General features: G+C 35.5%; 1 protein-coding gene across 1 annotated transcript; it reads right to left on the bottom strand.

The window, feature by feature from the left end:
- Nucleotides 1-876: 876 nt before the first annotated feature.
- On the bottom strand, nt 877-7,391 carry LOC138328792 (prothoracicostatic peptide-like). Its single transcript, XM_069275529.1, has 2 exons — nt 7,285-7,391; nt 877-2,178 (listed from the first exon to the last, which is right to left on the bottom strand). The coding sequence occupies exon 2, from the start codon at nt 2,158-2,160 to the stop codon at nt 1,357-1,359; it is 804 nt and encodes a 267-aa protein (XP_069131630.1). The 5' UTR covers nt 2,161-2,178; nt 7,285-7,391; the 3' UTR covers nt 877-1,356.
- Between the last annotated feature and the right edge of the window lie 8,252 nt (nt 7,392-15,643).

The following is a 15,643-nucleotide window of genomic DNA, read 5'->3' as shown; positions in this document are numbered from 1 at the left end:
GCATAGCGCTTGCTCTGCACATATGAAAAATACCTGTTCACTCATTGCCTAAGTCATCGATAGTAAGTTCCAGTATGGAACCAACATCTGCCGTCGTTAAAGTACATGTCATCCTGTCAGTTGATGTAATTCATTTATTGTTTGAAATTGATTTCAATATGATATAGGCTCTGATATTCCACTCTTCTAGTTGGCTTATACATGGTCACGAGGAATTCCATATATCATATATAAGCTCGCTGTTTCCATTTTTAGAAACGTCGAGTATTCAATATTCTTTTGTGAATTTCATTTCCCAAACGTTTTTCAAGGTGACATCTTATGATTATCGTTTTGTAATTAACACTTTAGACATTTGTCAAAGACACTACATATCTAATATAAAAATAAGGGACGGACGGTCTACAGAGTGTGACATAGAAGATATAATTTAAACTGGTAAAATAAATAGTAACTGGTTGTTCGTCGTTGTTTTTTTTAATGTGTGGTTTCAGTTATTGTCCGTTACGACGTCCGCAGTTGCCGTAATTTAAAATCCAGTATCTGTGATCGTTTAGATGATGAATATTAATTTAAAATCAAATGGATCTGATGTCAATAGTATGTTAACAGTACATAACTTTCACGACAGGACAAATGAAAAAAATACACCTTGCATATATGCATGCTATTCAGCAGGTCAATATTCAACTTTTAAAATTCCGATTAACACGAGGTTTGATATCACTGTTCAGAACAATTATATGTTAAGTTGCACTATTGCGGTCAAAACGCATCTGTTCTCTTTGACTGGAAACGTACTTTTATTCAGAGTAGCGATTTTAGCCTAAAATCTGAAAGATTGAAACGTAAGAGATAAAAACAAACTGAAAGAAAGCGGATACGGAAAATAATTTACTTAAGTTTTCCTCATATTGTATCATTAAATGACAAATTCATAAATATAGAAATAATTTATACAAATGGAAAGATATGATATGTTTGTTAATGTTAATGATCAAAACCAACCATATGTAATATGATGGTTAACACATAGTATGTTTGTATCACATGGAGCATAAAAAAAGAAAATGTTCCAAGAACGAACACGAGTTCCCACAGTCCTGTTTTCATCAGATGACAGAAAATTTGCCTTTTGGTTGAAAAAATGATCGAAGTTCCGGGAATACAAATGCTTGGGTATTTCACTTTCTGGCGTTTCGTGTCAATTATTCTTATATCAACAATCCCGTGTACACTTCAATTCCGTATCCGCAATTTTAGAAGAATGCATACACTGACTCAGTAAAACTGTTATGTCAGATATCGTTGTGACGTCGTGATTCTTCCGAAGGAGTTACCAATAGAGCTCATTTACTAATCTAAATTTTCGGCACCGTCGCGTTTACCCCATGCATTAAAGCCACTCCATTTCGACCTTTTCCCCCAAGTTGCCAAACTCGACCAAGGGTTCCGTTTTCCCCATGAATTGAAGCCTCTCCAGTTGGACCGCTTTCCCCACGATGCCATCCTATTCCACTTTCTCTTGATTGCATCTACTTCATCAGATGTCAAATCATCAGAACGCTTCCCCCACGCACTCAGTTGGTTCCACTTCCGTTTAGACATTAGATCGTCAGAAACATTTTCATCTTGACGTTTACCCCACGATGCGTAGCCAGTCCATTTTCGTTTATCTACATCATCAAGTTCGTCATCAGCATCATCCTCAGAGTTTTCCCAGGAAGGCATGCTTTGCGATTCAATCTTATTGAATGCTTCATCTTTCCCCGAGGGAATTCCGGCTTCGATGTCGTCCTTATCCGAGTCTTCAGTTGCAGATGGATCGAAGGATCGCTTACCCCAGGACTGAAGACGTGCCCAACGCCGCTTGCCCCACGGTGATAGGTTAACTAATACTCTTTTGCCCCAGGAATTCAAATTTTGCACTCCTCGTTTGGACTCCACCGGGTGATCTAATTGGGACGCTGATAGAGAATTGATAAAGTCTGATAGTGCGTCTTTAGAGTCACTTTCTAACACACCCCGCTTCTCACGAGCGGTCTCCATTTTGCCACCGGATGTGGCGATGGTGTCCTGTGATGTTGCCATGGAGTAGGCGGTCTTTAGAATGATGAGTGTGATACATATCCATCTGGTAATCGAAATTTGAAGCTGCATGTTGAGGCAAGTGTATGTCTGCAAAATACAAGACAAGAGAAATAAATAAACCATAGTCTACAATTATGAACAGACAGTATTTTTTATTAGAGCCATATTGCCAAATTTGTTACGACCTTGCACCAGGTATATGGATGTAGAAATCATGAGGTGTTTTGCTAAGAATTTCATTTCATGTTGGCAGTTCACTATATATGTGTTTTAATTGTCACTATGTAAACTTCTATTCTTTTTGATATATGTGATTGCTAAACCAAAGAACACACAATCTACGAGAAAATATATTGAATATTGATATCGTGATTTTTTAGTAGGTACAAGAAATAAAATAGTAAATATCGAATTGCCCAAAACGTATAGTCTAGTGTTCGGAAGTATTAGAGGAAACAGCAAAGCCACAAAGGTGATTTAAGATAGTGAAAACTTCAAAGAAAGTGTTCTTCCGCAGAAAAAGCTATTACAGGCTGCACGCTTGGGTTACTTCGATCAATCTATTAACATGAGAAGCAAACAGTTCCAGTACGTTGTTTGATGTTTAAATCCTCTAATATTGCATTCCGGATATTCAATGCTATATTGGCAGCGGCAAAAGGAGACAACAGAATCGGTAAAGGGTAATTTTGATTCGATAAACAGATGACATGAGACATTCTGAAGCCTATTAGTTGAGTACAGGTTTATGTTCTCATTCACCCTTCTTGATTTTTAAAGACAAAAATGCTTTCGCTGCAAATACACATATAACGTAATACATAATACATTGAGTACTTAAATAGAAATAGAAGGTTTCTTTCAAGACGTGAAATAACAATATATTTGTAAACTGCAATAACAAACACACAACGGATAGTATATATCGCTTTTATATTTGTACCTTGAATTAATGTATTCCCGCAATTTGCCCAATGCGTTTTTAAAGGTTTCGTGTTGTTTTACTTAGCGAAGGAAATTGGACTCTTAATAAAATGGGTCGTTACAGTTTCTTTATTTACAACGAATTTGTATACACATGGAGTCGAACCTCGTTTAAGTAGTTTTCATAGTAGTTGATTCCAAGCAATTTCTTAGAAAGCTGACTTCGGCATCTATTTGATAAGAGAATGTTAATCTAACGCTATTTCTACTTTCTAAATTTGAAACAAAATAACAAGATCGCCCAATATTTGAATCGCATTCCCCAGCCATTTCGAAGCAAACCACATTTAGAGCTTATAATTTTGACACCATGCGTATACGCCTTTCTGTAGGTGTTGCAAGGCAAGACATAAAAGATAGCAAAATACTGTACTGTTTATTTTCATTCTCGGATAATATTAGAAAATGTTTAAGACAATGGAATGAATAATTGGTTGCAAAAGAAGAAATTATATAGTTTCATACCACTATATTGTACCACTACTTGTAAATAATGGCATGTTATCAGCGATCGCTATTAAAGCAAGCTTACGTTTTTAGATTATGTCATATTTAAAATACTAATCAAACGATAATTATGATCATCTGAAAAGTAGATATTTTGATGGGATGTTTTATAAACAAAGTCATTGTAAGCGAAATTCTCATTGCCATATAATATTGTAGAAGGGGACTTGTATCTTTAAATAGTATTTATCTAATAACAAGCCTTTAAGATAAGGTTTAGCTTTAGTGTTAAGCGTATGCATGTTTTTGTTAAATGATGACGACGGTAACGAAAAAGATGTATCAAGAATTTTTTATGTTTCTTAGTGGGAAACAATTAATTAAAAAATTGTGTTACGAAAGGTCACTTTTGCAATGTAACAAACTACGTATGCACTTCACATACACAATATTATGTCGAATCAACCAAAGTAGAAAATACAAGTTTGTATCATTTCATTAAAACTATTCCTTTTGGCGACAATCATTCTATAACAAGAATTTATCGTTCTTGGCAGTGGTATTTTGATAACTATACGGATAATCTTACAATATGAGGGGGCCAAGGTGGCCAAGGTGGCCGAGTGGTTGGGATGTCCAGACATATTAGCATGCGAGTTCAAATCCCATTTGGGACAATTGCCAGGTACTGACAATATCGGTAGTTTTTTCCTCGGGTACTCCGGCTTTTCTGTACTAACAAATCTGAAATTTCTTGACATGACCCACACTCTTAATAGGACGCTAAACAAATAAAATCCACACCTCACAAATCAATACGAACGAAGATCTTCGTTATGTGACCCCTAATCCAATTACCACATGTGATAATCCGGATTATCTTTTGGTTACGATGTCCCTATCTGACGATAGTTAATGAATTCATAGTATCAACCTTGACAAGGAGCAATTCCACATGTCCGGATCGCTTTTGTGTGATTTCCATTATCGTCTCTATTAAACGCCTCTTAAGGATTTATAAGATTGTGCTGTGAGGGTGTTTAAGATAATTGCTACAAAAACGAAGTAAATTGAAATTTACTTGTAGTTCCTGAAATACAGGAATCATAACGACATGACTGACTCGCTTAAGGGTGCCGTCGCCATTCGATGTCATGATGGTTCTTAAAAGCAAATAAACGCCATGCAATTATCGCTAAGGATCTGTTTGGTTAGCAATTAATGAAGGTGAAAGCCATGCTGAATGATTTCATATCTGTATAATTGAATCTACATTGATGAAAAATCTTAAAGCAATTAACAAAAAAAGCAAAAAAACATAATTCGAAATAGTTTTTAAAACAAATTTTTCCGCTTTCATATCATTAAACTGCAATTTGGAATTTAGATGAAGTGCGTCAATCCTGTTCGTCATATTATTTAATATGTCGAAATTATAAACGCGATTCCAAATAAGATGAGACTATTTCACCTGTCCCTATTATACCTTTAGTTTCCTTCTTATTCGTGTCATAGCAACATCAGATGCAATTCGATGGTTAACGGGGTTTCGAGTTCGCATGTGGCACTGGAGAACCGGATGAAAGCTCGAGCTCTGATACTTAATCTCTACAAAAAGCGTCAGTGCGGCTTATATTTAATATTTATTTACTTAACAAAGTTTTATTTATTCGTTTGAGATATTATAATCAGGATAACTCATTATCTAATCGACAAAATCGTTTACCTGTATCATACCACAAAGCGCGAAGAAGAAGAAACATGGTAGTGTCAATTTATAGGTTAAGGAATAGATCAGGAAACACATTTGTCATCTGGAAGTATTGTGAATTTGGGACAATTTAGTATATAACAATAAAATTTCGGTGTAATTTAAAAACCAAATGCAGAAAGAATATTTTATTGCACTTGATTTTTACAGTAACAATCCCGACTAATTACAAAATCACTCTGTACTTTATTTCGAAATCTACCATATGTGACATTTTCATTTGACATTTGGTTATTGCTTCTACACTGTACCTAGAGAAAGTCTCAATATGGTAGTTTCACAGTATATAATTTTACTAATAACAAAACTATCGTTACTTTGTACTTAATCTCCAACATTACCACCTGTGCCCGATTAGGTCGATAATCTTTTTTATTTTCTCCTGATTATTTTAACTGTATATTAATATTGTATTAACTCAGTCTCCTATTGCCTCTAGATCGATAAAGAGTAAGAAGTTAGTCAACAAGATATATTTCTATATTAGGCAATGTCCCCTCGGTACTTTAACGCCTAATTCCCTTCAAACAGATCTAATTTGATAGGTCTTAGGATGTTTTAATGTCAATGTTTCGTAATGTCCCTCCACAGGCATAGAAACAAAACAGTGATAATATAGCAATAGTTCATATGTAGTTAGCTTTTACTCAACATTACAAAAAATATAATAAATGTAGAACGTGAACTTTGTAAATGAACTATCAAAGCAAATAGAGTTTCAGGGACAACCTTCAGGGTATATATGGTACATTGCATATGATGATACTACATTCTAATGACGTGAAACCTTCATATATTACACTCCAGGTTATAAATAAGTTTCATCAAAACGAAAGGTAGTTTGTCACAATAAAGTTTTTTTTTTCAAAACAACTAGTTAAATCACGTCATTTCCCGGCATCGAACAAAACTAGCGAAAAACATCCGTCATTCAGATTTAGATATTTCTAAAATCAATTTTAGATGATTTTAATTTTAACGAATTTAATGACCTTATAATTATTTAGTACCATTTCCAAAGACAACTTTTCGATAAGTGTTCGATAATGTATCTACCTAAACCTTTTCTTAATTATTCAACTATATGGTGACATTGATCTTGGTGTAAGTCTTTGTTGCTGTGTTCCAACCTTACGGCAAGACAAAGCTATTGCAATCTCAGGTCATTATTACTGATATAAAATGTGTCTATTCGAGTTATTTAAAACTATACTTAATTTGTCATATGCAAGTGCTTGATTAACAGAACCTCTTATTTTATAACTCATTTATCTGTTTTATATGGAAGCTATATTTTCCGTCTCGATGATACAATTTTTTTATACAAAATGAAGTATGCCCTCATATTATTATTTGAAAGCTTAAGAACATTCTCATCTCATCAGTATCTTATCAGTCCAACATCAATGGGAAGCCATAATTGGCTTATAAAGATATATAGTGGTATTTACATTAATGGCCAAAAATTGTATGTGCGATTGCGTTTGCATATATATAAATTACAACATTTCTAAATTATATATTTGTAAAAAAAAGATGGTTGCACAAGGTTGACATTGCATAAAAGCATGTCAGTGCATGCTTGGATTGTATGCCCTTTTTGCCATTTCAATTAACCGTTTGTGTAGCTTATATTTCGAAATTGCCGTTCAAAGGGCTACATTCAGATTCATATGTGTTTATATAACAACGAAAATATTTTATTTTTTGTTTACTAAGCGTTATCTATTGTATTCATATTAATTCCAGAAAATAATCAATGTAAGTCGATTTAATTAGCGACCTCATAGAGAGAGGAAATGTTATGATATTATTCATATTGCAGATATGTATACAGTGCTTATATTTTGAATATCAAAGATAGACTAATAATTAATCACTGTATTATCACTACAAGGACATCTATACTTTATCCGCATTTATGAAAGAATGGCAAGCGAAGTTGCATACAAAAATAAAACTGCTTAACACCAATCAACTTTTAAGCTTACCTTATTTAGAGATAGAGGTTACTTTTGCAAAGTTTGTTTCTTCACCGAGATTCTGTTAGCCTCCGTGACCAGAACATGTGCTCCACCAGTAGCTACAATCCGTGAAGTTCTGATAACCATTAAAGGTTACCAATATCCTTTATACGCCGTAAACCCCAGCAGTAGGCGTTACATGACAAACGTCACCATGTCTTCACTCCAATCCAACCAATCGTAACGCAGAATTCTAGTTTAGTACGCAAATACTTGAAGATGATGAACATCGTTAGTTGTATGGATTAAACACGCATGTCTAATGATCTCTTACCTTGGGTAATGATTTTTATTGATGAACAGAAAATATTTAATCGATCGGGAAATTACAAGTGGGTAATTACCACGGAGACTTTAATAATACATTGTTACCATCACAATACGGGGAGTTAAGCACACTGCGGAGTGGGCGCTAGCTAGATTATTCCACCCGTGTTACCTTAGTGTGATACGTAGACTATTATTGACAGGTAGAACTTGGCTTTACTTTCTGTTGTCTGCTCAAGGGAAATTCCAATAGAGCGTGTTTTTCTTATAACTATGAGCGCAAAAGCTGAACTCTTCTCACTTGAAATACTCACAAATTGTTAGTAAAACATAACAAGAAATATTGATAAACATACCAACAAATTGGAACACACAACACTTAAAAGAATAATGAATCGACAAATATTTTTTTTATTAAACAAGCAATGGTCATACCAAATTTATTTTTGAATTTTACCTATCAATTTAAAGGAAAGTATAAGCTACTACATTAGGGAATTCACAATACCGTCTGTTAGATTTTTGTTCTAACATTACAATAAAACTTATTAGCAGTATGAATTCTCTCAACGCTGGTTTAACGTGATGCAATATATTCATTTTTATACAATTTATATGGACCATATACACTAATCTAATATTAAATCTGCAGGATGAGTCTGTCATAGTACAAGTATATAAATAGAAATGTTTACGATAAACTAATAATGTCTGCAAGAGTCCATAAACGCGATCTCTCATCTATATAACCCAGGAGCATGGGACGAGACGGAAACAAAGCGATTATGAATATTACATAGTAGTATGGGCCTACCATCTCTTAGTGGAGTGCTAAATGGACAATGTCGAAATAAAAAGTGTTTATTCCATGGACTCGAACATGAACATTTTTTGTATTTAGAATAGTCTTGAAGCAAAACACAGAACAAGGATTTCTGTACAAATAGTTATTGCTTTATGACAGAGGATAGCCTGTTTTTGGAACATTACAGTTATGATTTCAATATGTTTTGTCATGTCTGTCTTTGAAAAATATGACGTTCCACTCGTGAACATATGACTTCACAATCAAGTTTGATTGTTTACAAATTTTATCACAAGTACATAAGTAGAAAGACCATGCATGCATGTCGAGTTCTTAACAAATAGTGTTGATTATATGAATACAGACAAGATGTGTAGGAAGCATGCTTAAACGAGAGTTAAAACTAATTGCCTTTAGAGACCTTGTTCAGTGGTTGTTTTGCTCCTTTAACGAAATCATTGTCATGGCATGCAGCGTCACTTAGGGTTACAAACATTTATGTATATCCTTCATTTTAAGCAAGTGTGCTAAAAAACCACTAAGACTATACAAGCATAAGCTAAAGATTTTCGTTCTTAAGGCAAATAAGTAAAAATATACATAGTTAACTCTATTTTTTGTTGTTGTTATAATTATGTGTACCATAATTGTCATACTGACAAAAAAAGAGCTTTTCATTTGTCATTCATCATCGAAAGTTATCAACATTTTGAAAATTACATTACAGTGGATAGGTTATAATTTTGCTACTGCCAATATTTATTATATTTACTTTTTATTCCGTTTAATTTCCTGAGAATTTTAATTTTATATAGCTGTTTTTTGTTTACATGCCAATGGTCAAAAACTTTGTAAAACCAGAGATATTTGTACTGTTTAAATTATCTATATTTCCGTCTGGAGAGGGCGATTGTTTTGAAAACCTTATATTTTCGTCTACACTACATTGATGAGTATATATTGTCAGATGGATGTGTTCTATATTTTCAATTCACATTTTCATAATGTTATCAGTAACTTTAAAGTAATTTCAGAGAAAATATTTTATGTAAACATACATAAGGCATAAAAATGAACTTTTTACAATGAAAAGATTCTGTGTTGTAAAGATATCACATTTTTTCTGTGCATTTATATGCTTTTCACAGCTTAATGTATGAAACCTTATGCTTTTTGATTGATTACTGTAGAAAAAACATGTCGGAAAAAAAAAGAAATGTTCGCCCAATTATGGCACATATAACTGGAAGCTGATATCATACATCCTCAATTATCTCAAAATGACCTTATACTAGGAATGTCGCTCGATATTGGATAGAAGATCATCCGGTCAGCACCCTGTCTAATATAAAAATATATCTTAATGAATATATATATGTATTGATTAAGCGGCGTCTACAAAACAAATCATTTTAGTTACTCTGATGAAATACAGTTAACTGATATACCTGATTTTCGATCTGATTTCAGCAATTACGCTTCTAGACCACCTTGACTTTCATTACTGGTGTCATGCCGACATATGGTGACATATTGCTTGCTGTAGATGTGTAAGTAACACACTACAATGTATCGATTTACGATCTGTTTCTTGCTAAAATTATCATCGTATAATATACATTTATAGAATACATATTCATTAATCACTGTACCACTAAGTGAAACAGCAATTTTTTATCATACAGAATAGACCTTTAAGCACGAAAAAATGTTTCTTCTGCTTTCCATACACTGATCGACATAACAAAATAATTTGCATGGTGTTGAACATCAAAAATAGTTTCATTTGCACTCGCTTTAAGCAGTAACGCGGGAAGATAACTTTAAAGGTAATATCTATGGATTTTGGGGTACATATAGCGTTAATTTATGAGAAAATAACACGCGCTACTGAACATTTGATTTATCCATGAGTACATGTCAATATTAATCTCCACAGAACGCCTAGTAGTTTTCACTGCAACTCCGTAAACATTTTTTGAAATGACACAACAAAAATTAACGTAAACTAAGGTAAAAAAAAATTATCTCAAAATTCATAAAAATTGCTTTTTTAGCGATTCGATTCCTCCTAAAAAAGCAATTTGCTCGCGGTATCGCCTACAACCGGTGGTACAGGAAGACTTGAAAACAGTTCTCACTTACCTTTGTAGGTTTTAGTGCAATTTGAAACCTTTCAAACATTAAACGTATCGCGGCATCGGTGGCAATGTAAAAGCTGGCGGGAATTCGTGCGAGATTTCTAAAAATTACGGATATGACAAAAATAATCGTTATATTTAAATATGCCGAAATTACATTGATGGCTGAAATTAAATCCCAGCGATTAAAACCAGCTTTGCAAAATTTAGTTTCAATGGCTATATATATATATAAAACTATCGCGATGTGCCCTCTTGGATAATTTTGTTGGTCATTGTTAATTCTCAGTACATCAGAGTTGTTGCGACTGAATTGCCACTTTAAAGTTGTATTTCATGTAATTTTCACCATCACAAACTCCCATAAAAGATACAATGTGTGAATATGAATACTTATATATGATGGTTCAGATCAATGAAAACACCAATATACTATTGATATAGCGGTAAATGTCGCATGAAATGTCACACTTTTGAAAGAACCGCCACAGTCAACACCATTTTTCAAACTTTCGGATAATATCGGAAAACCGAGTTGCGATACCCGTATAGATCGGAACCTCCCGAGCTGTATCACGTGCTCAATATCGGCAATACCATTACAGATCGGAATAGATCGGAACAGTTCGGATATTTCCGAGCTATTTTAAACGTGTACACGTTAAAAAGATTTTTTACTTTTTTAATTAAAAGTACTTCCAATGCTGCAACTTTATAAAAAGTGTTAAAAGTAGGAAAGTTTAAACCTCGGGCAGACGGAGAAAAAGAGCGAAAGTGATAGACTATACAACTTTAATGATAAAGCCTAGCATTAACAATAATTGGTTTACCCATTTTAGGCAAATGTGACTTGGTGTGATGTTCGTTGTCTATGGCGGCATGCGTCAGTGAGAAAGTACTATAAAACGATGTTTCTCTAATACAAAACGTAGACATTCACACACGCAACACACTACAGAAAGGGAAGGGCCTAAATTACCATAGCTGTTAACAGGACGTTAAGGGCAATCGTGCACTACTTTTATGAAATCATTTGGAATTGTAGAATATTTTTCCATGTATTTAATTAATACTGCATAACTAACCGTGATTTCATGACACAAATAACGCTGACGTGACCGTCATGACGGAAATCCCTTAGTGTCGCAATTAGAGACGCATTACGGTAAAACGAAGACAAGGCGATTTAGACAATACCGTTATATAAGTGGTTGTGTAACGTGAACTTTGTCATGTTTATCGTATGTGATAAAGGCCTTGTTTTAACACGGTCACGATTTTCATTTCTGGCTATCAGATCGTAATTATTCCAATATGATATATGTTTTGCTTATTAGAAAACCGCCGACCTTGCTGGACTTCACAAATGGTATTTGCATAGATGGTCAAAAGCTATTTTTGTGATTGCGTTTGCATATATATAAATATTTTTCATTAGTTTTCATACTAAATAAACTCTAATTGGCAGATTCTTTTCCTTCATATACTATGAAGAAAAATCTGAGAACGGTGCGAAAATCCGACGTAATCATGACGTAACAATACAGACGTCGATGTTGCGTATTGATTTAAAAAAATCTATTGAAAAATCAATTGAGGCGTACGCTTAAATGTATTTTCTGTTATCAAGGAGTCTTAAAATTAATTATAAGCATCGATGTAACGTTTCTTTTACTTCATCGGATTTTGAAATAAATTGTGTTTGCAAACTTTTGTGAGAATCCGCTATGCGGATTCGCACAGTTTGCAAGCAAAATTTCTTAAAATAAATAGGGGGAGCTAGTACCACTCAAATATGGGAACATTTACTTACAAAATCTCCTCCATGTCTGGAATGAAAATCAATACCCAAAATACCTTAGGAGTCCCTTAAGCGTCACCACGATATAGCCTCCTGTGTAAAACTATGGTTACCCGACCTTAACATCTTTGTACTGATATGACTTTGATAGCGTCAGCGACAAAGACCTGCTGCTCTTATTACATGAATGCAAAAGACTACTAAATTTAGGATCTTATCTTTTCTTTCTCCCCAACGTCCCTTGACACCACCACACCTTTGTCCTTCTGTTGAACACTCGCCCCTGTGAGGTTGGCTCTGGGTGATGTCCCCTGGCCGAGACACACCAAAGTCTATAAAAGTGGTAGTTTCTGCTCCTGTTTAGCGCTCAGCATACAGGGAGTGGGACGACTTGTCAGTATAATGTGACCGGATGGGATGTGTTGCTTGGTGTCTTCGGCGGCATGCTTCAGTGATATAGCACTATAAAAAGGGCAACAGTTCCACTATACACGAAGACACAACATGAATATACCGCAGTCTCCCAAAACACGCACCTCGCATAACATACTCGCAACACACCGCATACATGGGAGGCCGTCCTTACATAACCAAAGCTGTTAATAGGACGTTAATTAATCAAACAAACAAACAAACAAAAGCAAACGTGGGAGCTAGTACCACTTTAGTATGGGTGCAATTACGGATTCTACACCTAGTTCTTCTCTGTGACCTTCTAACTTTAGAGTTTTATCCATCTGAAGCATACCGCCAAAGACAACAAACTGCACACCCTACCCATCTTGATGTTTACCGACAAATGGTGACCTTCTAACTTCAGAGTTTTATCACCACAATGCAAATCTCCTCCATGTCTGTAAAAAATCAATACCCAAAATACCTTAGGAGTCCCTTAAGCGTCACCACGATATAGCATTCTGTGTAAAACTATGGTTATCTAGCCTCAGTACAAAATTTACCTTACCAAAACACCTACATTACTTACCGATCTAGTCAATATCCAATACTGTTTCTGACGTTCCCGAATCTACTATACATATATACAGGGGTTGGTACTCCGGCCCTTAATTCGGCTCTTTCTAGTTTTCTTCAGTTGGTTCAATTTCTGTACTCCCGGTTCATTTGACAAATGTTCTAACTCACCAGATAATGAATGCTTTTGTGAAATTGGTACTCTGCCAGCGTTCGTCCTGAAATGATGCCTATGAGTTCAACACCCTTAAGTTTTTAAAATTGTTGAGCTTGGTTTGGTTTATAAGGAATCCAAGATGCTAAATCCTAACCATGTGCACTTTTTAGCCATTTTAGAGGAGTCCCCTGAAACAGCATGAACAAAAACATGGAACTTCAAGATATTTTCCCCTAGACTTCCTAAAATGAGTACAACTCCTGTCTGTATTTAGTCTTATACAAACACTTGTATGCAGCATCTCTTCCAGGAGGATCACATCGTTTACTCAGCGACTATAAGATAGCTTCAAAATTCCAAAAAATTCATTTCCGATGGCCTTACTCAGAGTAAAACACAACACATTGTAAGGGTTTGTTGAGCTTTCTCTACATCTGTCCACCTTGTCTAGCTAAAGATCTGTACGATTTGTACAATAAAAATTTCTCGAAAGCTAAAAATCCTTACCGTGTCAGTGGGTTCTTTCCATTTAACTAATTTTGCTAAGAACTACTAGAAAGTTGAGATTTTAGAAGATATACATTATGGGTTTCTATAATAATTCAACTTACTTTGTGAATATACTAGAGTGATTGTTTGTTTGATTAATTAACGTCCTATTAACAGCTTTGGCCCTGCAGGTAGGGCGTTAGAATTGTACCTGCTGCCCCTATTGCATGATCGTAAAAGGCGACTAAATTTAGGATCTTATCTTTTCTCTTCTTCCTAACTGACTTTATCTTTCCTTATGCCTCCCTTGGAACCGCCTCACTTTTGGCCTTGAGTTGAGCGTTCGCCCCTGTGAGGAAGGCTCTGGGTTCTGTCCCCTGGCCGAGACACACCAAAGTCTATAAAAGTGGTAGTTTCTGCTCCTGCTTAGCGTTCAGCATACAGGGAGTGGGACGACTGGTTCGCCCGTTGTCAGTATAATGTGACCGGGTGGAGTCTGTTGCTTGGTGTCTTCGTCAGCATGCTTCAGTGATACACTATAAAAAGGGCAACAGTTCCACTATACAAGAAGACACAACACGAACATACCGCAGTCTCCCAGTACACTCACCTCACACAACATACACGCAACACACACCGCATACATGGGAGGCCGTCCTTACATGACCATAGCTGTTAATAGGACGTTAATAAATCAAACAAACAAACAAACATATTAACAGCTATGGTCATGTAAGGACGGCCTCCCATGTATGCGGTGTGTTGCGTGTATGTTGTGCGAGGTGCGTGTTTCGGGAGACTGCGGTATATTCATGTTGTGTCTTCTTGTATAGTGGAACTGTTGCCCTTTTTATAGTGCTATATCACTGAAGCATGCCGCCGAAGACACCAAGCAACACACCCCACCCGGTCACATTATACTGACAACGGGTGAACCAGTCGTCCCACTCCCTTTTTGCTGAGCGCTAAGCAGGAGCAGAAACTACCACTTTTACAGACTTCGGTGTGTCTCGGCCAGGGGACAGAACCCAGAGCCTTCCTCACAGGGGCGAACGCTCAACTCAAGGCCAAAAGTGAGGCGGTGCCAAGGGAGGCATTAGGAAGGATTAAGTCAGTTAGGAAGATTAGAAAAGATAAGGTCCTAAATTTAGTCGCCTTTTACGATCATGCAATAGGGGCAGCAGGTACAATTCTAACGCCCTATGATGTTAGCGCTGAAGTTCAAACGAAGATATACTATGGGAGAATGATACTGTGGTGTCTTACATACATTCCCAGGGTTTAAATACCATAATATAGTGCATCACCATGCAGTTGTAATTGGTCTACTATACAACCGGAATAACATTAAATTGGGGCAGAAATCCCACCTGCTGACTGGCTGCGTAATGTAATAACAATTTCCCTATGTTGTCGATCATCTTTACCTGGTGATGGTGATCATATGTGACGTAAATTCACATAGGATACTGTTAGATATTTTGTTACGATATTCATTTGACGAAACTGAGATGTACAAAATAAGTTTATCCAAAACTGAATGAACTTTCACGCGCATGTCGGAGAATAGCATATGATACATTGTTTCATTGCGAAATAAACTAATATGTTATTAATAGTTTCATAGAGGCGGAGCTTAGAGCAAATATGTCACAGCATTGTCAAGTTTGCGAAATATATAAAGATATCTGTAA

Source organism: Argopecten irradians, chromosome 8, assembly GCF_041381155.1.
Source record: "Argopecten irradians isolate NY chromosome 8, Ai_NY, whole genome shotgun sequence".
Lineage (NCBI taxonomy): Eukaryota > Metazoa > Mollusca > Bivalvia > Pectinida > Pectinidae > Argopecten > Argopecten irradians.
Note: the sequence above shows the minus strand (reverse complement) of the source record. Positions and strands in the feature narration are given on the sequence as shown.